At 43.2% G+C, this 27,050-nt stretch overlaps 1 protein-coding gene and 1 non-coding gene across 4 annotated transcripts in view; both read right to left on the bottom strand.

Moving 5' to 3' along the window:
- Positions 1-27,050, bottom strand: part of Bcas2 (BCAS2 pre-mRNA processing factor) — a 41,595-nt gene that overhangs the window by 4,293 nt on the left and 10,252 nt on the right. Inside the window, exons 4-7 of one of the 3 annotated variants that reach the window (XM_045138337.1) lie at positions 25,902-26,063; positions 19,676-19,726; positions 17,414-17,494; positions 15,610-16,111 (exon numbers count right to left, since the gene is read on the bottom strand). In XM_045138337.1, the coding sequence (XP_044994272.1) occupies positions 15,985-16,111; positions 17,414-17,494; positions 19,676-19,726; positions 25,902-26,063 (421 nt within the window). In that variant the 3' untranslated portion in view covers positions 15,610-15,984. Of the gene's footprint in view, positions 1-15,609; positions 16,112-17,413; positions 17,495-19,675; positions 19,727-25,901; positions 26,064-27,050 lie in introns of those variants that run through there. The other 2 variants (XM_045138339.1, XM_045138340.1) reach the window with 2 other exon arrangements.
- LOC123456150 lies at positions 12,352-12,432 on the bottom strand. The gene has a single exon (XR_006634364.1). It is a non-coding gene; the product is annotated as a small nucleolar RNA SNORA15 (small nucleolar RNA).

Below are 27,050 nucleotides of genomic sequence, written 5' to 3'. Positions count from 1 at the left end.
ACCCAGGTGAGAGAAGCACTAACCTATGCTGCATGCATTTTTTAAATAAAAAATATTTCATTTATATATTTACTTGAGAGAAATAGGAAGATAGAGAGAGTGAATGGGTGTGCCAGGGCCTCTAACCACTGCAAACGAACTCCAGATACTTGTGCCACCTTGTGCATTTGGTTTTATGTGGGTACTGGGGAATCAAACCTGGGTCCTTTGGCTTTGCCAGCAAGTTCCTTAACTTAACTTAACTTAACTTAACTTAACTTAACTTAACTTAACTTAACTTAGTAAAGCCATCTCTCCAGCTCGCTGCTGCGTTTTTGAACTGCCAATAATCAACGCAAACTTAAACAACTAATCAACCATCTATTACTATTTTACAGTTATTTATATTAGTTTCCTACTGTGTGGCAGCAACTGATCACAAACTATGTTGCCTAAAGTAAAGATTTCCTTTATAGTTCTGGAAGTCAGATGTCTGAAACAGATTACAGAGCTGAGCTTGAGAACACCAGGAAGATTTGTTCCTTGTCTTGTCCAGTGTTCTAGAAGCCACCTGCACTCCCTGGTTCATAGCACCTTTTCATTTCCAAAACCAAATTAGCATCTTCTTCTCAGACTCCCAGTTGAGTTTTTATATTTTATTTTTCATTTTTATTTTTTGTTTATTCTTATTTATTTAGGAGTGACAGAGAGAGAGAGAATGGACGCTCCAGGGCTTGCAGCCACTGCAAACGAACTCCAGATGCGTACGCCCCCTTGTACATCTGGCTAATGTGGGTCCTGGGGAACAGAGCCTTGAACCAGGGTCCTTAGGCTTCACAGGCAAGCGCTTAACCGCTATGCCATCTCTCCAGCCCCCAGTTGATTTTTTTTTAAGATTTCATTTATTGATTTATTTGAAAGAGAGAGACAAAGAGGTAGAGAGAGAGGGAGTGAGGGAGGGAGGGAAGAAGGGTGAATATGGGTGCACCAGGGCCTCCAGCCACTGCAAACCAACTCCAGATGCATGTGCCACCTTGTGCATCTGGCTTACGTGGGTCCTGGGGAATTGAACTTGGGTTCTTTGGCTTTGCAGGCAAACGCCTTAACCGCTAAGCTATCTTCTCCAGCCCCCAGTTGAGTTTTATAAAGATCCTTGTAATTATATTGGACCAACCCATATAATCCACGATCATTTTTTCCACTTAAGCAAAGTTCAGCACATCTACAAAGTACTTCCTGTGGCTGAAAGTAACACATTCACAGGCTCTTGGTTTGGGGTCTGGTCACCTTTATGGGACAGTACTAAGGTTAGCACACCATCTTCATATAAAAGAACATGAAAGATAACTATTACAAAAACCATGGCACAAGCAAGGCCTAACTATCTGAAAAGACACTATTATTTTTTTAATTAATTAATTATTTATTTATTTGAGAGCAACAGACACAGAGAGAAAGACAGAGGGAGAGAGAGAGAATGGGCGCGCCAGGACTTCCAGCCTCTGCAAACGAACTCCAGACGCGTGCGCCCCCTTGTGCATCTGGCTAACGTGGGACCTGGGGAACCGAGCCTCGAACCAGGGTCCTTAGGCTTCACAGGCAAGCGCTTAACCGCTAAGCCATCTCTCCAGCCCAAAAGACACTATTTTTATGATTGGCCGAAAAGTAAGTTCTCTGGGGAAAAAAAACACACTGAGCAATAGTAGGTCTTTCTCTGGGTTTAGTGTTCCTGACAGTTAAAAGAACATACTGTGTGGGCCAGAAAGATGGCTTAGCAGTTAAGGCACATGCCTGTGAAGCCTAAGGATCCAGGTTCAATTTTCCAGATCCCACATAAGCCAGTTGCACATGGCACATGCGTCTGGAGTTCATTTGCAGTGGCTGGAGGCCCTAGCATGCCCATTCTCTCTCTGTGTCTGTGTCTCAAATAAATAAATAAATAAAAATAAAGAACATAATGTGTGAGAAATCAGAAGGAAAAAAAAGTCATAACTGGGTTCTGGGAAATAGGGGGCTTAGCACTGTCAGGAGGTTTCTGGCAAGGATGGAAAAGCAACCTGGTGTTCTATACTTGGTGGGAATGAAGTCTGGAATGAAATATGAATTTTCTACTTCTAACCTCTTTAATAATAGGACAGAGTCCATTCTCTCTCTCCCTATTTCTCTCCTTCGAATAAATAAATAAAAATAAAAGGGCTAGGGAGATGGCTTAATGTTTAAGGCCCGTGCCTGCAAAGCCAAAGGACCCAGGTTTGATTCCCCAGGACCCACGTAAGCCAGATACACAAGGTGGCTCATGTGTCTGGAGTTCGTTTGCAGGGCTAGAGGCTCTGGTGCACCCATTCTCTCTCTCTCTTTCTATATACATACATATATATATACACACACAAATATATATATATATATTTCTTTCCCTCAAATAACTAAAATTTAAAAATAACATATTTTTTAGAAAAGAACAGGACACGTTAGGGAGGGAAGAATCAGAACCTCCCAGGACATCGTGGGCACAAGCCAAGCACAGGTCAGATGAGGACCAAGCTCACCTGGGCGTGTCTCTCAGTGTAAAAGGATGGCATAGTGAAAGTGGGTATCTTTGTGACAGCAGCTCTCACTGTTCCAGTCAGAACCAGTTGTCTCTGATACAGTAAGTGATACAATCTTGAGAGGCTTTTTCATCAGTGACCTTACTTTTCTATAAAGACATTCTGCAGTAGCTCCTTGAGAAATGATACTAAGAAGGAAATAATGTTAAGATTTCAGGCTGGGCGGGTGTGGCGCACGTCTTTAATCCCAGCACTCAGGAGACAGAGGTAGGAGGATCACCGTGAGTCCGAGGCCACCCTGAGACTACATAGTGAATTCCAGGTCAGCCTGAGCCAAAGTGAGCCTCTACCTCAAAAAACAAAACAAACAAAAAAATTCAGATGGCCATGTGTCAACTTGACTGATAATCTAGCTATGTACAGAGTACTCGGTTAGAAATAAATTTGCTTAAGAATTCTATTCTTTCTGTCTTCTATTCTCTCTGCTTGCAAACAAAGAAAAAAAAATTTTTTTAAAGAGGGACTGGAGAGATGGTTCTGTGGTTAAGGCACTTGCCTTCACAGCCTAATTACCCAAGTTCAATTTCCCAGTACCTACATAAAGCCAGGTACACAAACTAGCACATGCATTTGGAGTTCATTTGCAGTGCCTGGAGGCCCTGTAGTGCCCATTTTCTCTGCCTCTTCTATCTCTCTGTGCTTGCAAATAAACAAATACAAATATATTTTAAAAACAAATTGGGGGCTGGAGAGATGGCTTAGCAGTTAAGGCGTTTGCCTGCAAAACCAAAGGACCCTGGTTTGAAACCTTAGGTCCCACATTAGCCAGATGCACAAGGGTGCGCATGGGTCTGAAGTTCATTTGCAGTGGCTGGAGGCCCTGGCGCACCTATTCTCTCTCTCTCTCAAATAAATAAATATATTTAAGCCAGGCATGGTAGCATGTGCCTTTAATCCCAGCACTTGGGAGGCAGAGGTAGTAGGATCACCGTGAGATCCAAGGCCAGCCTGAGACTACATAGTGAATTCCAAGTCATCCTGGGCTGGAGTGAGACCCTACCTCAAAACAAAAATAAAAGTTATAAATAAATATATTTAAAAAGAAAGGAATTTTGAGGGCACTGCTTCACTAGTTCTCAGCCTCCAGTGTTGTTGAGAACTCTAAGGACATTCCTGTTATTTTACTTATGAGATAAGGTCTGCCTGTGTTGCTGAGGTTGGCCTTAAACTTGAGATCATCCTACAAAGTCTCCCAACTGCTGGGTTTATAGGTGTGTGCCAGGACACACATCTGGACATTGGGATTCTATTTATTCATTAATTCACACACACACACACACACACACACACACACACACACACACACACACACACACACAGAGAGAGAGAGAGAGAGAGAGAGAAAGAGAGAGAGAGAGAGATGCACTCCCATGTGCATCTGGCTTACGTGGGTATTGGGGAACCGAACCCAGGTCATTAGGCTTTGCAGGCAAGTGTCTTAACTGCTGACCCAACTCTCTAGCCAGACATTTGGATCATTTTATTATTATTATTATTTTATTTTTTTTGGGGGGGGCAGGGCCTTTCAGCTGCTGTGAACCAACTCTAGACATATGTGCCCCCTTGTGGCACATTACGACATTACACACTTGCATCACTTTGGCTCTGGCTTAGTAGGACCTGTAGATTTGAACATGCATACCTAGGCTTCACAGGCAAGTGCCTTAACCCCTAAGACATCTCTCTAGGCCACAATGGGATTCTTGATCTTTAATATGTAACAGTCTCCACTCACTGAAAGCTCATGCCATCTTAATTTTGTGCTTGATGTTCTGAAAATTCACAAAAACTATAGTTTGGCTTTGGTGTATTTTCATCCAATGTACAGAGACCTAGAAATTCATATCCTGAGTTGGAAAGGCCCCAGGAAAAGGCACATGTATGTTAAAGAGTCTACATGGCTGGCTGACTGATCAGAGCTTAGAGATGGTGGTAAACTGGAATGTTGTAGATCCAGGGCCAAATTATCTTTATCCTTAGTCCCCTTAGTAGCAACTCACTGCCCCACCTCTATGTCTGTCCTATTATCTTTTCAATGATAAGAAAAAATCTCTGAAATGTATTAACAGATCTGAAGCTTCTACCAAACCAAAATCTGATGTCCTTAGATAACATCTAAAACCTGTACTTTGCTGTAACCCACCTATCAGCTGTCCTCACCAATCTATGCTGTAAATGCCTTAATTTAGGGCTTTAATCTGTTCTACCATTATAAAAAGCTCATGAGGGCGGAAGAGATGGCTTAGCAGTTAAGGTAAATTAAGGCCTGCGAAGCCTAAGGACCTAGTTTGATTCCCCAGTACCCACGTAAACCAGATACACAAGGGGGGTGCATGTGCCTGGAGGCCCTGGCACTAATTCTCTATCTGCCTCTTCCTCTCTCTCTTCCCCTCTCTCTCGAATAAATAAATAAATTTAAAAAAATGTAAAGCTCATGAAATCACTTCCACATTGGAATATGTCCTTTGGAACAACTTGAATCTGTGCCCCTGGGCCATACCCCCTTCTATTTGGCTAGGAATAAACTCTCTTATCCTCTTTGAAGGGGAGAGCTGTGTTTTGCATCAATAAGTTCTGGAAAGTTTTGATTATTTTGTCATTTCTTCCATTCTATTTTCTCTTTTTCTGGAAGTTCAAGTCATTGGATAATGATAATCTGGAACTGATCCTATTTTCTTATTGTTTCTGTTTCCCATCTATTTCTTTTTGGTCCCACCCTCTGGGAGTCTGTCCCTTTTCTGTGTGTTTAAGACAGGGTATCACTACGTAGCTGAGGCAAGCCTGCCCCCGACCTTCGGCCTTAGCCGCTAGAGTACTGGAATTATAGGTATTCAGTTTTCACTTTTCTCCTTTCAGTCAGGATCTTGCTGAGGCAGGGCAGGACAGTGCAGAAAGGCCCAAAAGGCCTTACTCAAAGATTGCAAAATTAGCACATGATAAAGCTGGTGGCAACAGGAAGCTAGACTACCGACTGGTAAGGCCTCCTAGAACTGCGGGGGGCCACTGTGCAGTGTCCGAGGGGAAACCTGGCTCACTGTAACACTAAGACGTGCTAGCAGGGCACGGGAAGCACACGGCTGTGTGTAACATGTGACAGACTATGTGAGAGAAGGCCTGCTATGCGCATGAACCACAGAGCCATGAGGTATGACTTCCCGCCCCTCACGCAGCACGGCCGTGGGACTTCTCAGCCTTGTCTCTGGAATCCTCCTGGTCTCCAGGTAGTTGGGACTACAAATTCCACAATGCCTGGCTATGCAGTTTACTTTTAAAATTTTAACTTTTTTTTTTTGCACATGCTATGCAAATGTTCTTCTACTGACTGTATCTCCACCCCCTAGATCCTCTTTAACTTTATTTTGAGAGGTCTTATTGCCCAGGCTGCCCTCCAATTTGCAATCCTCCTGTCTCTGTCCTGTCTCTTGAGTAACTGGGATTATGGATGAATGCCATCATACCTGCTTCATCAATCAACTTTAGTTTCAGCTTCTCTACTGAATTTTAATTTCTGTGACCATTTTTTCCCTTATTTTTTACACAGGACCCAGGTTCTATTGCCCAGTACCCACATAAAGCCAGATGCACAAGGTGGTGCAAGTGTCTAGATTTCATTCGCAATGCCTAGAAGCCTTGACATGTCTATTCTCTCTCTTAAATAAATAAAATAACAGCCCAGGTGTGGTGGTCCATGCCTTTAATCCCAGAACTCGGGAGGCAGAGGTAGGAGGATTGTCATGAGTTCAAGGCCACCCTGAGACTATATAGTGAATTCCAGGTCAGCCTGAGCCAGAGTGAGACCCTACCTCGAAAAACCAAAAAACAAAAAAAGTAGTCTCATGGTTCTGAAAGCTACAAGTCCAAAGTCACATGTAGAGCCATGTTCTCCTTATCCAAGTTTCTGGTGGTTTGCAGAAACCGTTGGCATTCCTTGACTTACAAACACCACTCAGTCTCTGTCTTCACATACATGTTCCTTGGTAGGGAAGGTGTCTTCCTGTAAGGACGCCAGGTTGTGACTGTGGCTGCCTACTGTGCTCTCCCCAACCTGACAATGTAGACACTGGGTTACTGGAAAGGGAGGAGGACATGTTAAAGCAGGTCTGGAACTAGGGAGGCTGCTCAGGCATTTGTTCTGAAGCCTGCTGACCACAGTTCACATGCCCAGCACCCATATAAAACTGGGTACACAGTAGCATAAGCATCTGTAATCCCAGTGGGCAGAGTCAGGAGAATCACAAAACTTGTTAACCAGCTAGTCTGGCCTACCTATTGGCAAACAAGAGAGTCCCTATCTCAAACAAGGTGGAAGGAGAGGACAAAAACACTGTGCGGTTATGCTCCGACCTCCATATATATGCCATGGCACACACACACATCCATACATATACACCCTCCACTTACACACACACACACACACACACAGTGAGAGAGAGAGAGAGAAAAAACAAAACGTGGCCAACTTGTTAAAAAGTATACAAATTCTTCCTGAGATCAAGTCTAAATTGCTTTCCTTGAATATAGGCAGGTCTTATTAACTTACTTCCAAAAAATATAATTGAGAACAGTGTGAATCTCAAGGCCAAGTGCTGGAAGCCGAAATCTGCATAACAAAGGCCATATATGACAAATGTACAGCCAATATAATGCTAAACGGAAAAAAAAAAAACTTGAAGCATTCCACTACCATCAGTAAGAAGACAAATGTATCCCCCTTTCTACTCCTATTCAACCTGACACTTGAGGTCTTAGCCAGAGCAGTAAGATAAGATAGGAACTAAAAGAAGCACAAAAAGGACAGGATGAAGTTACAGCACCCTTATTTGAAGATGGAATAAGAGACCCGAAAGACTACCAGAAAACTAGAGAGCACTTTTAGCAAAATGGCACAATACAAATCAACACACGGGGCTGGAGAGAAGGCTCAGTGGTGAAAGGTGCTTGCTTGGAAAGCCTTATGGCTTGGGTTTGATTCCCCAGTACCCATGTAATGCACAAAGTGGTGCATGCATCCGGGGTTCATTTGTAGTGGCAAGAGGCCCTGGTGCATCTATTCTCTCTTTTCTTGCAAATAAATAAAACATTTTTCTAAAAATCAACATATAAAAATCAGTAACTTTCTTATACACCAATGGTAAACATACAGAGAAAGAAATCAGGGAAACAATCCCATTCATAGTAGCTTCAAAACATGTCCTGGAATTAATCTAACCAAGAAAGTGAGCCAGGTGTGCGCCTTTAATCCCAGCATTTGGTAGGCAGAGGTAGGAAGATTGCTGTGAGTTTGATGCTACCCTGAGACTACGTAGTGACTTCCAGGTCAGCCTGGGCTACAGTGAAACCGACCTCAAAAAAAAAAAAAAGGAAAGAAAAAAAGAAAGACCACTACAAATAAAAACATTCAAACGCTACAGAAACTGAGGAAGACACGAGATGAAAAGATCTCTCATGCTCATGAATCAGAAGAATTAATATGAAAATGGCCACTCTACCAAATGTAATCTCAATCATAATTCCAGCAGTATTTTTCACAGAAATAGAAAACAGTCCTAAAATTCACATGGAAGGACAAAAGTCACCCAGATAGACAAAAACAATCCTGGGGAAAAACAACATGGTGGAATTTATAACCATACCTGATTTCAAGCTATACTACAAAGCCATCATAATAAAAAGAGGTACTAACACAGGAAGAGACACATAAATCAATGGAATAGAATAAAGGACCCAGGTATCAGTCTAGGCAACTACAGCACCTGATTTTTGACAAAGAAGCCAAAAACATACACTGGATAAAAGACAGCATCTTCAACAAATGGTGCCGGAACACTGGGATATCCACATTAGAAGACTGCACCTGGACTCTTCTCTCTTACCCTGCACAAAAGCCAACTCCAAATGGACCGAAGTTCACACCATAAGACTAAGCGGTTTAAGGAAATGCAGGCTTAGGGAAAGCCGGTTTTCTAAACAGACTCCATTCACTCAGGAAGTAAGAGCAACAATTGACAAGTGGGGCCACAGGAAATTGAAAAGCCTTTGCACAGCACAGGAAATGGTCACTGGAGAGAAAAGGCAGCCTAAACACATCTAGAATACAGCTGGATGTACGGGCAGAAACCTTTAATCCTAGCGTTGGGGAGGCTAAGGTAGCAGGATCACTATGAGTTTGAGGCCAGCAGGGCTAGAGTGAGTCCCTGCTTAAAAAGTGCATGCCTTTAATCCCAGCACTTGGGAGTTCGAGGCCACCCTGAGGCTACATAGTTAATTCCAGGTCAGCCTGGGCCAGAGTGAGACCCTACCTTGAGAAAACAAAAAACGAAACAAAACAAAAAAGCTAAAAATAAGGGGCTGGCGAGATGGCTCAGCAGTTAAGGGGCTTGCTTGCAAAGCCTGATGGCCCAGGTTCAATTCCCAGTACCCACATAAAGCCAGATGCACAAAGTGGAGCATACATCTGGAGGGTGTGTGTCTGTGAAAGAGAATTGGCACGCCAGGGCCTCCAGCCACTGCAATTGCACTCTAAAGGGATGCGCCAGCCTGTGCACATGTGTGACCTTGCGTCACCTTGTGGGACCTGAAGAATTGAACACAGGTCCTTAGGCTTTGCTGACAAGGGTCTTAACCACTAAGCCATCTCTCTCTAGTCCTCATGTGGAGTTTGTTTGCAATGGCAAGAGGCTTTGGCATGCCCATTTTCTCTCTCTCTCTGCTTATAAATAAATATTACCAAAAAAAAAGCTAAAAATAGAACTACCTTATGACCCGTTATACCACCCCTGGGTATATGCCCTAAAGACCCCACACAGTACATCAGAATTTTGCTCAGCCACATTTAGTGTTTCTCTACTCACAATAGTTAGGAAATGCAATCAACCTAGATGATAAGTGCATTATAAAGGTGTGGTATATCTTCACAAAGGAATTTTATTCAGCTATAAAGAAAATGAAATTATGAAAATTTCAGGACAATGGGTGGACTGGAAAAGGTTATACTGAGTGAGGTAACAGACTCAGACACACAAACGCCACATGCTTTCTCTCATGTGGATCCCAGCTTCAAATGTATAGGTTAGTGGCTATTCAGTGATCATGTCTGTAGAAGCTAGAAATCTAGAAGAGTGCTACTGGGGGAGGAATTGTGGGGAGGAAGTAGAACACATGAGAGAGGGGTGATGTGGGAGGAAAGGGCTTAGCCAGGGTCAGGAGGAGGGAAAGAAGGGGGTGGTGGAGGAATATGAACTTATGGGAATAAGTCATATGGAAGCCTACTATTTGGTATGCCAATTAAAACACACACACACACACACACACACACACACACACACACACACACACATATATATACACACACATATATGTATTTTTAATTTAATTTATTTATTTTGAGAGACATAGAAAGAGATAAGAGAGAATGGGTGCACCAGGGCCTCCAGCCACTGCAAACAACTCCAGATGCATGTGCCCCCTTGTGCATGGTACTGTAAGTGGGTACTGGGGAATCGAACCTGGGTCTTTATGCTTCACAGGCAAACACTTTAACTGCTAAGCCATCTCTCCAGCCCCTAAAAAATATATATATTAAAAAAAAAACCTGTTTGATAGCTGGGCATGGTGGCATACTCCTTTAATCCAAGCACTTGGGAGGCAGAGGCAGGAGGATCACTGTGAGTTCGAGGTCACCTTGAGCCCGCATAGTGAATTCCTGGTCAGCCTGGGCTAGAGCAAGACCCTACCTTCAAAAAACAGACTGTCTTTTAACTCTCAATGCTCTTGCCTCTGCCTCTTGAGTGCTAGGATTAGATGTATTCCGGTTATTTATAAGGCAATCCACAAAAAATTCAGTAAACTAGCCAGGTGTGGTGGTGCACGCCTTTAATCAGCAGAGGCAGGAGTACTGCCATGAGTCTGAGGCCACCCTGAGGCTACATAGTGAATTCCAGGTCAGCCTGAGCTAGAGTGAAACCCTACCTCAGAAAAAAAAAAAAAAAATCCAGTAAATTATATTGCACAAAACATGGATAAACTCAACTTCTGGGTATGAACTCCACTTTGATTGCATGCTGTGTTCAATAGTATACTGTAAAAGACACTTTGGGAGCTGAAGATGGCTCAACAGTTAAGGCGCCTGTCTGCAAAGCCTAACAACCTGAGTTCAATTCCGCAGTACCCACGTAAAGCCAGATGCACAAAGGGGTGAATGCATGTAGTTTATGTGCAGCAGCTAGAGGTCCTGGCATGTCCATTCCTCTGTCTCTGCTTGTAAATAAATAAATATTTTATAAAGATGCTTTAAGCTCCTGAATGGGATCATACACATTTTTCTTTGAGTATGTACCTTCAAAAGCACTGATCATCAACTTCAAGCTAGAAAACCCTTAGGTAATATTAATGCTGAACCTCATGTTTTTTGAATGGAATGTTGAACTCAGTGATTTATAATTATGACTAGCCCCTAATATGCTGCCAATTTTTTTTTAATGGAACCCAAGGGGTCGTGCATGCTAAGGAAGTGCTCTACTGTTGAGCTGTACTTATTTGTTTTGAACTGGACAGGATTTTTTTTTTTTTTTTTTTTTTTAGGTAGGGTCTCACTCTAGCCCAGGCTGACCTGGAATTCACTATGTAGTTTCAGGGTGGCCCTGAAGTCACAGTAATGCTCCTATCTCTGCCTCCCAAATACTGGGATTAAAGGCATGTACCACAATGGCTGGCCAAGAATCTTTAAAAAATAGATTATTTATTTATTGGTTTTTCAAGGTGGGGTCTTGCTGTAGCCCAGGTTGACCTGGAATTCACTATGTAGTCTCAAGTTCAATTCCTAGTACTGAAGGAAAAAAGAAATAAACAACTCTGAGGTAGATTACAGGATCAAAAACCTGGCTGCTTGACACTTCTCAGCTCCATGACTGGGTTTACTTAAGGTGTCTATTACACATCTGTATACAGGAAAAGTAGCACCAGCTCTTGAGACTTTTTTCTTTTTTTAGCTCATACTTCTTTTTATTCTCTTTTTCTTTCTTTTCTAAAGTAGGGCCTCACTCTAGCCCAGGCTGACCTGGAACTCACTCTGTAGTTCTAGGCTGGCCTTGAGACTCAAACAACCCTCCTACCTCAGCCTCCTAAATTCTGGGGTTAAAGGCGTTTGCCAGCATGGCCAGCTTCCCCCCCCCCGCCACCCCCCGAAGTAGGGTCTCACTCTAGCCCAGGCTGACCTGGAATTCACTATGTATTCTCAGGGTGGCCTCGAACTCATGGTGATCCTCCTACCTCTGCCTCCCCAGTGCTGGGATTAAAGGTGTGTGCCATTACGCCCAGCCTCACACCCAGTTTTTGGGACTTGCTTTTAATTAATGATGATAGTCCATTAAAAAACAAACCAACAAGTATGCCAGATATGGTGGAACATGCCTTTAATCTCACATTTAATTTAATCTCACATTTAGGAGGCCAAAGGTAGAAGGTGAGTTCAGCGCCAGCCTGAGAATACATAGTGAATTAATTCCTGGTCAGCCTAGGCTACAGTGAAACCCTACCTCAAACAAACAAAAACAAGTACACCACCATTTTAAAAGTTGACTTTTGTGGGCTGGAGTGATGGCTTATTGGTTAAGGCTCTTGCCTACAAAGCCTAAGGACCTTGGTTTGATTCCCTAGTATCCATATAAGCCAAATGCACAAGGGGGCACATGCATCTGGAGTTCATTGCAGTGGCTGGATTTCATGGCACACCCATTCTCTCTCTCCCTCTGCCCCATTCTCTCTCAGAATAAATAAAATTAAACAGCTGACTTTGCTTGGTGTGTGATTGTGTCAAGCACTGACTAAACAACACAATATTCAGCCATGCCTTTTTTTTGGGGGCGGAGTGTGAGTTAGGGTCTCACTCTAGCTCAGGCTGACCTGGAATTCACTACGTAGTCTCAGGGGGTCTTTGAATTCGTGGCGATCCTCCTACCTCTGCCTCCCACACCTTCTTTTGAGGTTTTTGTTAGTGACATATGCACGTACACTTGCTGGTGCTCAGAGCACAGAGCATATAGGGTGTCCTCCCTCTCTTGTGTTATTTCCTTGAGATGAAGCCTCTCTGAACACAACTATGGTTTTTTTGTGAGCCCAGAGGTCTTCCTGCCTCTGCTTCCTGCAGGACCAGGTTACAGACATACATGGCCACACCTAGCTTGCAATGACCTCAGGGCCTCTTGCTTTCAGCAAGCACTCACCCAGTGAACCACCTCCCCCACTCCCTCAAACAATTTTCTTTTTTGGGGGGGAAGGGGAGGTAGGGTCTCATTCTAGCCTAGGCTGACCTGGAATTCACTATGTAGTCTCAGGGTGGTCTCAAACTCATGGTGATCCTACCTCTGCCTCCAAGGTGTGCCACCACACCCAGCTCCTCAAATGATTTTTATTCATGCAAACCTAGCTCTGTAGTGTTTGGCACAGTAAGCCTGATGCAACTGTTACTATGATAGTAACATACAGTCACTGTATTTTTTGTCTTATTTGGTGTGTTAGCTTTCTGTTGCTGTGACAGTTACTGGGGATAAACTTGTGAGAACGACCAGGTTTATTTTGGCTCATGGTTTCCAGGATCTCAACCCATGGGTGGCACAGTTGCTGTGGGCACCATGGTGGCGGCAGTGTGCGGGGAAGGGGCACCCCTTATGGAAGGAAGGAATCAGAGAAGGGGTCATGGCCCTAGTATCTCCTTCAAGGATCTAAAGTTTCTAAAAGTTCCATCACCTCTCAGCACAACAGGCTGGGACCATGCCTTCAACACATGGGCCTTTGGGGGCCATTCAAGAGCCAAACTAGCATATGCCCTTGGCCCCCAAAGGCTCACATCTATCTCACAATGCAAAGTGCATTCAGTGCACCTCCAAGAATTCCCCTAAAGGGGTCCTTCATTGTTCAAAAGTCTGAGTTTAAAATCTCTGGGGGCTGAGGAGAGTCTAAGCAGTTAAAGGAACCTTCTTGCACAGCCTGCCAGTCTGTGTCCAACTCTCCAGCACCTTTATATACAAAGCCAGATGCACAAAGTGGTGCCAGCACTTGGTTTTCATTTGCAGCAGTAAAAGACTCTGGCATGTACGTGCATGCATGCACACGCATGTGCAAATAATAAAATAAAACCAAGTTAACAATTTCTTCTGGGATTCAAAGGAAACTCTTATCTGTGAGCCTCTGTAAAAATCAAACGAAAAGTACATTTCTAAGTGATCACACAGATCAAACACTCCCATTCCCAGGAGGAGCAGAAGCACAGAAAGGAAGAAGTGTACTGAGAAAGACTGAAACACAGTAGGGCACACACTGAATCACAGCTTGGTGACTGGCACGAGGTACCCAGTGGTGATAGGCTCGAAGGCCTCAGGCAGCTCCCCACCCGTCTTCCGGTGGCAGTGCCATCACTCTCAGGGTGGCTCTGCTTCTTGCCTACAGCTGCCTTGCCGGGATTCACATTTCCAACAGCTCCAAATTCCGGAGCTCCGCTAAAGCTCTGGCTTCACCAGCACAGGCTGCTTCAGACACCGACCCAGCACTTCCCGGCCTCTGAGGCTTTCCTCTGAAATCTCAGGAAAAGCTTCCCTAACCCCTAACTCTTGTACTCTGCATGCCAACAAAACTGGCACCACATAGGCGCCACAGTGTACTGGGGCCAATTCTAATCCTAGCTGCAGCTGCCACCAAATGTCCTGATGACTGCACATGGTGAACAATACCATGGGAACAATTTCCAGGATGGCCCTGTGCAGGCAGGGTCTTTCAGGATTATCTTCCCAAAGCAGTCTTTTTTTTGTTTGTTTGTTTTTACTTATTTGAGAGACAGAGAAAGAGGCAGAAAGAGAGAATGGGAGTGCCAGAACCTCCAGCCACTGCAAACAAAATCCAGACACATGTACCACCTTGTGCTCTGGCTTACATGGGTGCTGAGAAATCAAATCTAGGTCTTTAAGTGTCACAGGCAAATGCCTTAACCACTAAGCCATCACTCTAAAGCAGTCTTTGAAATGAATTTACACTTTACTACCTTTGTGCCTATGGGTGGAGTCTTGTGATTAAGGAGAAAAACACGTTTTTCTTTTCTTTGACACAGGTTTTTTTTTTTTTTAAATTTATTTGAGAGTGACAGACACAGAGAGAAAGACAGAGAGAGGGAGAGAGAGAGAATGGGCGCACCAGGGCTTCCAGCCTCTGCAAACGAACTCCAGACGCGTGCGCCCCCTTGTGCATCTGGCTAGCGTGGGACCTGGGGAACCGAGCCTCGAACCGGGGTCCTTAGGCTTCACAGGCAAGCGCTTAACCACTAAGCCATCTCTCCAGCCCTGACACAGGTTTTATTCTATAGCCCAGATTAACCTAGAACTCACCTTGCAACCATGGTGGCCTCGAATTCATGGCAATTCTGTCTCTACCTCCAAGTGCTGGGGCGGGCCACAGGCACAAGCAGCCATACCTGGCTTTGCTTTCCATGAACGGCAATGATTTCTCTAGCAACTACACACACCTCGGCACCATTTTCAAACATGTTTCTCTCCTGGCCAAGCTACACGCTTTTCAAATGTTTCCACTCCACTTTTTGCTCTGACTCTCATTATAAAACTGGCTACAAGGAGCCAGTGAATCCTAGGCCAAAGCCTGAATACTGTTACTTGATTTTCCTAAACCAGATCAGTCTGTTGTCTTTATACTCAGCCTCCACGAAACCCAAGGACATGGACAAAAGGTATACAAATTCCTTGCCACAGTGGCTTTTAGAGCAATTGCCATCATAACCTTTCCTGTCAGCACCTCTGACAGCATTTGGTCTTCTAAGCCTGCCCAAAACCACCCATTAAATTTCTCCAAGCATTCTAAGCTTTTAGGCATCTTCTCAAACTTCCAAATGTCTACTTGCAAACTAATTTCCAAGGCCCCTGAACAATCCATACTGTCCAGTATAGCCAGTGTCACCAGCCCATTTCACACTGTTTTCTATGTGTCTCTCAACCAAGGCAAATCATCACATTGGTCATTGTAAAAATACTTAGCACTACTTCTTTATTAGACAAAATCATAAATCCAGTTTCCAGCTTCTTACACATGTTGGAAGCCTTAAACAAAAGTTTAGCTACAAAATATGATGGTCCAAGCAGCCAAAAACAAACAAACAAAAAATTCAAAAAAACAGTGTTATTCTAAAGTTATAGTGACTCTAAAAACCTAGTTTCTTATGGCTATAAAAATACTACCATGCTGAAAAAAATCTTTATTTTGCTAAGACATACAAACAGAGTTAACACCAGTAGCCACAATCATCAATGGTTTCTTGAGAGGTTCTTCTCAATAGATCAGAGTTCAGAGGCCTGGCATGTGCCCAAGCCTAACCCCTCTTCTTTCTAGCTGCCAGCTCAGCTGTTCAGAAGTCTTGCCGGATGTTCTCTTTGTTTGCTTCTCCATGTTGCTGCTTAATTTGAAAGATTTCATTTTCTAGTTGCACAATAGTCCGTTCAATCTCATAATTCTTACTCACCAGAGACACCCAGCTAGAAAAAGGGAAAAAAGTTTTAAAAGGAAAAAGCAGAAATTACTCGATGTAAAATTTCTTTTAGACTTTATTTTAAATATGTATACAGTCACATTCAGGACAATAACATTTGAAACTTTTCACTGGGGGGAACAGGGCATAATTTGAAGGGTACTTTTTTTTTTTTTTTTAAATAATTGCATGTAAATCTTTAATTGTCTCACGGTAAGAACTCAGTAAAAAAGTAAGCAGGAACAGCAGAAGAGAGACTTAGAACAGATAGGAAAGTGAAAATACACACACACATGACAACACAGGGAACATGGAGGGCGAAGATGGAGAAATATAAGAGAGAAATGACACAAAAATTGATGACTATATGTATGGATATTCTTTTCTTTTCCCTCCCTCTTTCCTTCTTTCATTTCTTGGTAGAAACAGTCTCGTTCTGTAGCCAAGGCTGGCCTTGAACTCACTATGTAGCCCAGGCTGGCCTCGAACTCATGATTCTCCTGCCTTAGCCTTATAGGAGCACATGATCACACCCATCTTATACTTAAGGAGTTGTATAAATTATGGGTGTGTATAGAATATTTTATAAAAAGAAGAAAAACTGAAACACAAGCAAGTTATCTAGCAAAGTAGAAGATTAAAAAAGTAAATACAGGGCTGGAGAGATGGCTTAGTGATTAAGGCATTTGCTTGCAAAGTCAAAGGACCTTGGTTCGATTCCCCAGGACCTATATAAGTCAGATGCACAAGGGAGTGCATGCGTCTGGAGTTTGTTTGCAGTGGTTGGAGGCCCTGGCATGCCCTTTCTCTCTCTCTCCCCTTCCCCCTACCTCAAGTAAATAAACAAAAAATAAAATATAGTGCTTGGGGCTGGAGAGATGGCTCAATGGTTGCTTTCAAAGTTTGAAGGCTCCCAGATTCGATTCCCCAGTACCCAGGTAAAGCCAGATGTAAAGTGGCACACACATCCGGAGTTCATTTGTTGTGGCAAGAGTCCCCAGCACATCCATTCTCTCCCTCTCTTTTTCTCAAATAAGCAAAAAAAAAAAAAAAAAAAATTTAAGTTGAAAAGAAAGAAAAGAAAAACATGGTGCTTTCAGACCAGTATCATGCAGTGGTAGTTCAACTCTTGTCTGTAACTCTGGTTGCTTTCTATGCCTTCCCTCCAGCAAAGGACAGAGTCATAAACAGTAAAAGGCAGCCACAAGAACAGCGACTGACACCTGTGACACTGCATCTGAATCTTACTGACTCCTAAGCTTAGAATGGGTTAGACAATCTAAAACAGGAAGCAATCATAAATACTCACTTTGACTCCATTTCTCTCAGCTTAGATCCAGCTGTGAGTTGCATGTTCTTGCGCTGCCAGTTTAAATCTTGAATATGTTTCCTGTAAAAAGTTATTTATACAATCCAACGACATTTTAACACAAGACTAAAATCAACAGAAAAAAATCATACAATAAAATATGCTTACACTCATTAGAATAGATACATACAGTTATGGACAGTTTGGCTGCCAGTGTGATATTAACCCATTGTAGTGATCACAGGTGGGCCTTCGGAAGGTGATAAAGTTAGCAGAGTGAAACTCCAAAAGTTAAATGCTTGTGGCTTTGTAGTAAGAGAAAGAAACCGAACCAGACATATGCAAATCTCCCTGACTCTTGCCATGTGATTCCATGCACCACTTTGAGATAAGGCCAGAAAGTGGGTAATCACAGATGCAGCCCCTCAGTATTGGACCTCCAAAACTGTAAGCCCAAATAAACCTCATTTCCTGTTTCTCTCTCTCTCTCTCTTTTTTCGAGGTAGGGTCTCACTGTAGCTCAGGCTGACCTGGAATTCACCATGTAGTCTCAGGGTGGCCTCATACTTACAGCAATCCTACCTGTGCCTCCCAAATGCTGGGATTAAAGGCGTGTACCACCACGCCCAGCTCATTTTGTTTTTAATTGATAATTTTCATACATGTACATAATATATTTTGATCAAAACCCATACATTGCTTTGGTATTAGGTTATTAGCAACAGAAATGTGCTAAGACAGTGGTATCCTTCCAGGTTCTTTCCTAAACTGTACACATGTATGCAGAGAGCTCATGTAAACCAGGTTATTTGGGCTGGAGAGATGGTTTAGCAGTTAAGGTGCTTGCTTTCCTGCAAAGCCAAAGGACCCACGTTTGATTCCCCAGGACCTATGTAAGCCAGATGCACAAGGTGGCGCATGTGTCTGGAGTTCCTCTGCAGAGCTAGAGGCCTTGGTGCGCCCATGCTCTCCCCCCTTCTTTATGTCTCTCAAATAAATAAATAAAATATTAAAAAAAAACAACCCCAGGTTATTCATGTTATCCTGCAATGCCTCTACTCCAAAAAAGACTTTTCTAGATTTGCAGATTTGAGAGGTGTAGAGACACTAAGCCCATTTCATCTATATTCAGCTACAGTAAGTTTAATGTCAGATGCTGCTGGAGTAGATCAAGATCTCAGTGAATTCCATTAATTCATATAATATGGGTAGTAATTATAACTAAAGGCTCATCTACTAAAATCAAAATCAAACAAAAAACCAAAAAGATAATTAATTTCTTATTTTTTTGAGGTAGGGTCTCACTCTAGTCCAGGCTGACCTGGAATTCACTGTATTCTCAGGCTGGCCTCAAACTCACGGCTATCCTCCTACCTCTGCCTCCTGAGTGCTGGGATTAAGGTGTGCGGCACCACACCCGGGGTTTTTTATTTTGTTTTTTTGAGGTAGGGTTTCACTGTAGCCCAGGCTGACCTGGCATTTACTATGTAGTTTCAGGTGGCCTTGAACTCATGGTGATCCTCCAACCTCTGCCTCCCAAGTGCTGAGATTAAAGGCGTGTGCCATCATGCCCAGCTCAAGATTAATTGCTTGCCCTGCAATAGGGTACACTAAGACCAGGCTGTTGCTACTGTCATCTGGCTCCACCAATCCACAGTTTGCCGACGTTCACATCAAGGAGCTGGCTCGCATGCGTGCCATGCCTGTTTCCACCAGCACCTCTGGTCATAGGCCAGGCTGGACCACAGGAAGCTTGCCCAGGCAGCTCGCTCAGTGTGAGCCCTGCTGACAAGTACTTTCAAGTACAAATCTACCTTGTTTTTTTGAGACAGGATTTCGCTACAAGGCCCATGCTGCAAACAAGATCCTCCTGCTCCGTTCTGAGTTACAGGTGTGGGTGACCACTCCTGGCTTGGTCTGTTCCTTTCATCAAATAACCCTCTCAGAAGTTTCCCCACCACTTCTCGTACATCAGTACATATTCAAGAAAACCGTATTTGGAACCTGTACAAAAGCACACATTCTTCTACTTCTGCCAGTCCTTAGCAGCTGCTGTTCTGAATTTTATGCATTTCCATTCCAATTACTTGATTTACACGGCAGCAGCATACAACTTATACTCAGTATTAAAAAGCACTTGCTTAAAAAAAAAAAGAGTAGGTAACTATTTACTTTCACAGAACCATAGTCCTAATGGTTTTTCCTCCCACTTTCTGTCAAAGGTACACTTATACTTTATTCAAATAAGAAAAAATAATTTACCTTAATTTCTGAAGTTCTTTCTGTGCTTGTTCAATCATGTGAACGAGGTTTCTAAATGAGAAAGGGAAAAAAGAACTTAATCAGACTAAAGTACACTAAAATCTAGGAATGCAACTAACAGTGAACTATAGCTACTTCATATAGTCACATTTTCTGCTAAAAATAGCAAATATTAAACTCTGTCAAGGACCTTAGCTATTTATGGATATATTTTGATTACTAATGTTACTTCTTTTTAAAAAATATTTTATTTTTATTTATTTGACAGAGAAAGAGGGAGGGAGGGAGGGAGAGAGAGAAAGAATGAGTGCACCAGGGCCCTCAGCCACTGCAAATGAACTCAGATGCGTGCACCCCATCATGCATCTGACTAACATGGGTCCTGGGGAATCGAACCTGGGTCCTTTGGCTTTGCAGGCAAACACCTTAACTGCTAAGCCATCCCTCCAGCACCAAATGTTACTTCTTTTGAAAAAGTATTTACATATTTATTTGAGATAGAGACAGAAAGAGGCAGACAGACAATGGCCTGCTGCCGTTGCAAATGAACTCCAAACATATGCACCACTTTGTGCATCTGGCTTTACGTGGGCACCGGAGAATTGAACTTAGGCTGCCAGGCTTTGAAATCAGTGCCTTTAACTGCTGAGCCATCTCTCCAGTCCCTAATGTGACTTTTTTTTTTAAATATATTTTTATTTGTTTCTTTATTTATTTGAGATACAGAGAGAGAATGGGCAAGCCAGGACCAACAGCCACTGCAAACTCAAGATGTATGTGTCTCCTTGTGCACCTGGCTTATGTGGTTCCTGAAGAATCAAATCGGGATCCTTTGGCTTTGCAGGCAAACACCTTAATTGTTAAGCCATCTCTCCAAGCCCCCTAATGTTACTTCCTAAAACTCGCATGACTTGTTTTTTGTGTTGGAGATCAAACTCTGCTCAAGCCAGCCTCTTGCCTCTGCTTTCCAAGTACCTGAGTCACAGGCATGGTAAGAATCTCATTCTGTTTTTCTTTCAATTTTTCTTTTTTTTTGGGGGGGGGGGGTGCTGAGAATGGGCATGCTAGGGCCTCTTGCTACTGCAAACAAATGCCAGACATGTGTGTCACTTTGTGCATCTGGCTTTATACAGCTCCTGGGAATAAAACCTGGGCCTGCAGGTTTATCAACCAAGTACCTTTAACCACTTAGCCATCTCTTCAGCCCCTAAGATTCTCTATCTCTCTTTTTAAACGAGAAGGAGCAAGTGTGAGAAAGAATTGGAGCACTAGTGCCTCCAGCCACTGCAATCAAACTCCAGACATGTGCGCCCCCTTGAGTGTATGTGCAACCTTGAGCACTTGCTTCACTTTGTGTGTCTGGCTTGTGTGGGACCTAGAGTTGAACATGAGTCCTTAGGCTTCACAGGCAAGTGACTTCCTCACTAAGGCATTTCTCTAGCCCAAGATTCTCATTCTTAATGTCCCTTCTTTGACTCGCCAGTTTAAAGACAATGTGGGCCAGGCATGATGGTACACACCTTTAGTCCCAGTTAACTCTAGAGGCTGAGGTAGGAGGATCACTGTGAGCTTGAGGCCAGCCTGGGCTACACAGTACTAACAGGTCAATCTGGACTTGCTTGAGCCCTTACCTCAAAAAAAAAAATTTTTTTTAAAATAAAGCAGCACCTGCCCAAACACAGTACCAGTAACTGGACACAGGTGCCTCCCTAACGAGACAAAGCTTTAAATGACAAGAATCCCGCCTTTCCACTTTGTGAAATATATTTTCTTGACTCATCTGTCTCTGAAATTTCTAATTCACTCTGAACTCATTCTTCCTTCTTTTCTTTTCCCCCCCTCCCCTTTTTTTCCCTCCCAAGGGAGGGTCTCACTCTAGCCCAGGCTAACCTGGAATTCACTATGTAGTCTCAGGGTAGCCTTGAACTCACAGCAATCTTCCTACCTCTGCCTCCCAAGTGCTGGGATTAAAGGCATGTGCCACCACACCCGGCCCCCCCCCTTTTTTTCTTTTTATTTGTAAAGGCACAGTCTCTAGCCCAGGCTGACCTGGAAGTCACTCACTGTACTCCAAGCTGGCCTCAAATTCATGGTGATCATCCTACCTCAGCCTGCATGCACCACCACATCTGGCTCCTTTTTTCTTTTCTTTTCTATTCTGGTAGGTTGAGATGGATCTCACTTTAGCCCAGGCTGACCTGGAATTCACTATGTAGTTTCAGGCTGGCCTTGAACTCACAGCAATACTCCCTACCTCTGCCTCCCAAGTGCTGGGATTAAGATGTGCCACCACACCTGGTTCTTCTTTTCTTTTTTAACCTCTTGAATATATTCATAAAAGACACTAAATTGTCTACAGTTTCTCAAATTCTGAATTTTGTCCACTGGGTAATTAATGCCCCCCCCCCCAAATTTTTACATGCAATTTTGAAGATCTGAGAAAAGATATCTATCATTTTGTGGCTTTATTTTAGTTTGTTTCAGGAAAACACAGTTTTACATACAGTCTTTATGTTCGATGGTTATTTCTATACTTTTTTTTTTTTGAGAAAGGATCTGTGATATAGCCTAAGCTAGACTGGTACTTGGACTGTTAGCTCAGGCTGAACTCAAGAGTTTTAGCAATCCTTCTTCCTCAGCCTCCCAGGCATAGGGATTAAAGGTATAAGCCACCATGCCCAGCTTATTTCCTTAAAAAAATTTTGTTTTTTGATCTGAAGATATGGCTTAGTAGTTAAGGCATTTGCCTGCACAGCCAAAGGACCCAGGTTCAATACCCCAGTACATACGTAAGCCAGATATACAAGAGGACGCATGCATCTGGAGTTCATTTGTAGCAGCTAGAGGCCCTGGCACACCAATTTTCTCTGTATCTCCTGTCTCTCTCTCTGTTGCAAATAAATAAATAAGGGCTGAAGAGATGGCTTAGCAGTTAAGGCGCTTTCTGGCAAAGCCAAAGGACCCAGGCTTGATTCCCCAGTACCCACATAAAGCCAGATGCACAAGGTGGTGTATGCATCTGGAGTTTGTTTGCAATAGCTGGAGGCCCTTGTGTGCCCATTCTCTCCTCCCTCCCTCTCTCAAATAAATAAATATTTTAAAAATTTTTAATAGATATTTGGGAGACTTTAGGGCTTCGGAAAGTCACAGAATTAACCTACAAACAAGAAAACTGAACCCTAGGTGGAGAATACTAAAAGTTAAAGCTAGTTACAAGGGCTGGGTGTGGTGGTAGATGCCTTTAATACCAGCACTGAGGAGGCAAAGGTAAGAGGATCTCTATGTGAGTTTGAGATAGCCAGGCTGGCCTCAGACTTGGAATTTTCCTGTCTTAGCCTCCCCAGTGCTGAGATGATAGGCATACAAAATGCTCAGCTCCAGTTAAATAAAGTCCTTCTTCCCTTCTAGGCAGGGTCTCACTCTAGTCCAAGCTGACATGGAACTCATGGCCACCATGCCTGACTCTAGCAAAATTTATAAATATGAATTCTCTATTTATAGATGAGTTTGCTTTTGGTTTTTTTAAGGTAGGATCTCACTTTAACCCAGGCAGACCTAGAATTCATTATGTAGTCTCAGGTTGGCCTCAAGCTCAAAGTGATCCTCGTACCTCGGCCTCCCAAGTGCTGGGATTAAGAGATGCACCACCATGTTTGTCTCTATTTATAGTTCTGATCATCATTATTTAAAAATTGCATGACTGTGAGTTTACCTAACTGCTGTAATTTGTTTGCAACCCCACATTACTATTCACAGTAATTCATGAACATGTGCACATCAGTAAAAGCTCAGGTATCCACATTCCCAGTTGAGTTGTACAAGATGGTCTGCTCTTTTTTGTTACAGTGATGACCATGGGATAAAACTTAGGTTCCAAGCATGGCAATTTATTAGTGAGGAAGACTCAATCACCATATAGCCTATTTTGACTTCAAACTCATGGTAATGATATTATCTCAGTCTCCTAGTGCTGGGATCAGGTGTGAGCCACTAGGCCTGGCATACTTTATACTTTATGCTCTCTTTAAAATGAAAAATAGGGCCTGGGGAGATAGAGGACTCAGTGGGTCAAGTGCTTGTACTGCAAGCATGAGGATGTGAGTTCAGATCTCCAGCAACCACTTAAAATGCTGGCTATGGCAGCAGCCTATAACCCCAGCATTGATGGAAGACAAGGAATTTCTGGGGCTCACGGGATAGCTAGTCTAGCTAAATCCAGTGAACATCAGATTCACTGAGTGACCTTATCTTAAAATAGATAGATAGAGCTGGGCATGGTAGCGCACGCCTTTAGTCCCAGCACTCAGGAGGCAGAGGTAGGAAGATCACTGTGAGTTCGAGGCCACTCTGAGACTACATAGTGAATTCCAGACAGCCTGGACTAGAGTGAAACCCTACCTCGAAAAAAAAAAAAAAAAAAAAAAAGTGTTGGCTATGCATACCCCCCCCCTTTTTTGATTTTTCAAGGTAGGGTTTCACTCTAGTCCAGGCTGCCTGGAATTCACTCTGTATTCTCAGGATGGCCTCGAACTCACGGTGATCCTCCTACCACTGCCTCTTGAGTGCTGGGATTAAAGGTGTGCACCACCACACCTGGCAACCCTATTTTTAATATACATCTTTAAGATATAAAATATAAATGGAGTATATTTGTGCCATTTGGCAAAACTGTTGACTAGAACCAGGATGACTTGCCTATTTCCTCATACAAAAGGATAAGATATTTCTTTTGCCATTGCAAACGAACTCCAGATGCATGTGCCACCATGTGAATCTGGCTTACTCGGGACCTGGAGAATCGAACCTGGGTCCTTAGGCTTCACAGGCATGTGCCTTAATCGTTAAGCCATCTCTCCAGCCCCAGAATAAGTTATTTTTAAGATTTAAGTTTATATTCTATGACACATGAGGGCTGGAGTGATGGCTTAGTGGTTAAGGCGTTTGCCTGCAAAGCCAAAGGATCCTGGTTTGATTCTCTAGGATCCATGTAAACCAGATGCACAAGGTGGTGCATGCATCTGGAATTTGTTTGCAGTGGCTAGAGGCCCTGGAGCACCCATTCTCTCCCTCTCTCTCAAATAAATACATAAATGTTTTTAAAAATAAAAGAATAAAACACATGTTGTAACTAGAATTGATCACTTAAGCATTAAGAACTACATTCTATCAAATAGCACTCTTTGTAAATCACCACTCAGTACTCACTTTCTTACATTATACAGTAAATGTAGTAGTTAGGTTAGGTCTCATTAATGCTCCTGAACTTTAAGGTAGGCTTTCCACTTGGGTGTAGTTCTACAGCATGATCCTGAGACAAATATGGCTACATTAGTTTTACTCAAGGTAGGGTCTCACTCTGACCCAGACTGACATGGAACTCACTCTACAGACTTAGGCTGGCCTTCAGGATGATCCTCCTACCTCTGCCTTCCAAGTGCTGGGATTTAAGCCATGCACCACCTCACCCAGCCTAGCCATATTATTTTTATCCCACTTCTATCTCCCAGACACTCATTCATTCATTTACGTACTTCTTGATTTTTGAAACAGTTTTTTTTTATTTGGGGTGGGGGGGTTGAGGTAGGGTCTCACTCTAGTCCAGGCTGACCTGGAACTCACTCTGTATTCTCAGAGTGGCCTCAAATTCACAGTGATCCTCCTACCTCTGCCTCCTGAGCGCTGGGATTAAAGGTGTGTGCCACCACAACTGGCTAGGTTTTTTGTTGTTGTTGTTGCTTTTTTTTTTTTTTTTTTTTTTGGTTTTTCGAGGTAAGAGTCTCATTCTAGCTCAGGCTGACCTGGAATTCAGTATGCAGTCTCATGGTGGCCTTGAACTCATGGCAATCCTCCTACCTCTACCTCCCGAGGGCTGGGATTAAAAGCGTGCGCCACCACGCCCAGCCAGTTGTTGCAGTTTTATGGCAGAGTTTTACTCTATTACAGAGTGACCTAGAGCTCACTATGTAGCCCAGGCTGGTCCTGAACTCACAGTGATCCTCCTACTTCAGCCTCCCAAGGGCTGGGGGTTAAAGGCATGAGCCACCACGCCTGGCTCGCGATAGCTCTGCTATATAGCCCCAGCAAGCCTCAGATCTGCGGCAATCCTCCTTGCTCAGCCTCCTGGAGATTGTAATTATGCACCGTCCCACCTAGAGTACCTCCCACACTTTTAGCTCTGGGTGACATGGGAGAGAAGAGGAGAGAGGAGAGGAACAACAGTTCTTACTCATTGTACACTTTCCAGGCATTACATCCGTGCTGTGACATGAGTTCCAGATTTTCAATCCGAACTGCCTGATGCTCTAACTGGGCCATAGAATTGTTTACACATTCTTGCCATGCAGTGATGTCATTTTTTTGACCCGAGGAAGGGGCTGGAAGTTCATATCTGAAATTAATCAACAAAATAAAATATAGGGCTGGAGAGATGGCTTAGCAGTTAAAAGCACTTGTTTGCAAAGCCTAATGGCCTGGGTTCAATTCCCCAGCACAGACATAAAACCAGATGCACAAAGTGGCACATGCATCTGAAGTATATTTGCACTGGCAAGAGGCCCTGGAACACCCATTCTCTCTCCTCTTGCAAATAAATATTAATATATTTGGGCTGGAGAGATGGCTCAGCAGTTAAGGCACTTGCCTGCAAAACATAATAATCAAAGTTTGATTCCCCAGTACCCATATAAAGCCAGATGCACGAAGTGTAACATGCATCTGAAGCTCGTTTGCAACAGCTAGAGACCCTGGCATGCCCATCCTATGCCCCCTCCTCTTTTGTCTTTCTGCTTGCAAATAAATAAAAAAATTATAAAAAAATATATTTTCACATATTTTGCAAAGCCTTTATCCCTCCTCCTTACAGAATGTCCACGGATGTATATATACACTGTAAATAAACAAAAACAAGCAACTAAAAAAAACCAAACACCAAAAACCTACAGAAGACCAAGAATGCATTGTAGAACTTGCAACTAAAAGAAATCTATGCAACCTGAGACTACACAGTTAATTCCAGGATAGCCTGACCTAGAAAGAACGAGACTTTACCTTGAAAAAAAAAAAAGTAAAATAAAAAAAATTTTTTTAGGGCGGGTGAGATGGCTTAGCGGTTAAGCGTTTGCCTGTGAAGCCTAAGGACCTCGGTTCGAGGCTCGATTCCCCAGGACCCATGTAAGCCAGATGCACAAGGTGGCGCACGCATCTGGAGTTTGTTTGCAGTGGCTGGAGGCCCTGGCACGCCCATTCTCTCTCGTGCACTCGCTCTCAAATAAATAAATAAAATTTTTAAAAAATAAAAAAAAAAATGTTACTGAGGGGTTAGAGGAATGTCTGAACAGTTAAAGCACTTGCCTGCAAAGCCTAACAACTTGGGTTT

This window comes from Jaculus jaculus, chromosome 19 (genome assembly GCF_020740685.1).
Source record: "Jaculus jaculus isolate mJacJac1 chromosome 19, mJacJac1.mat.Y.cur, whole genome shotgun sequence".
Taxonomy (NCBI): Eukaryota; Metazoa; Chordata; class Mammalia; order Rodentia; family Dipodidae; genus Jaculus; species Jaculus jaculus.
This window is presented reverse-complemented; position numbering and strand designations above follow the sequence as displayed.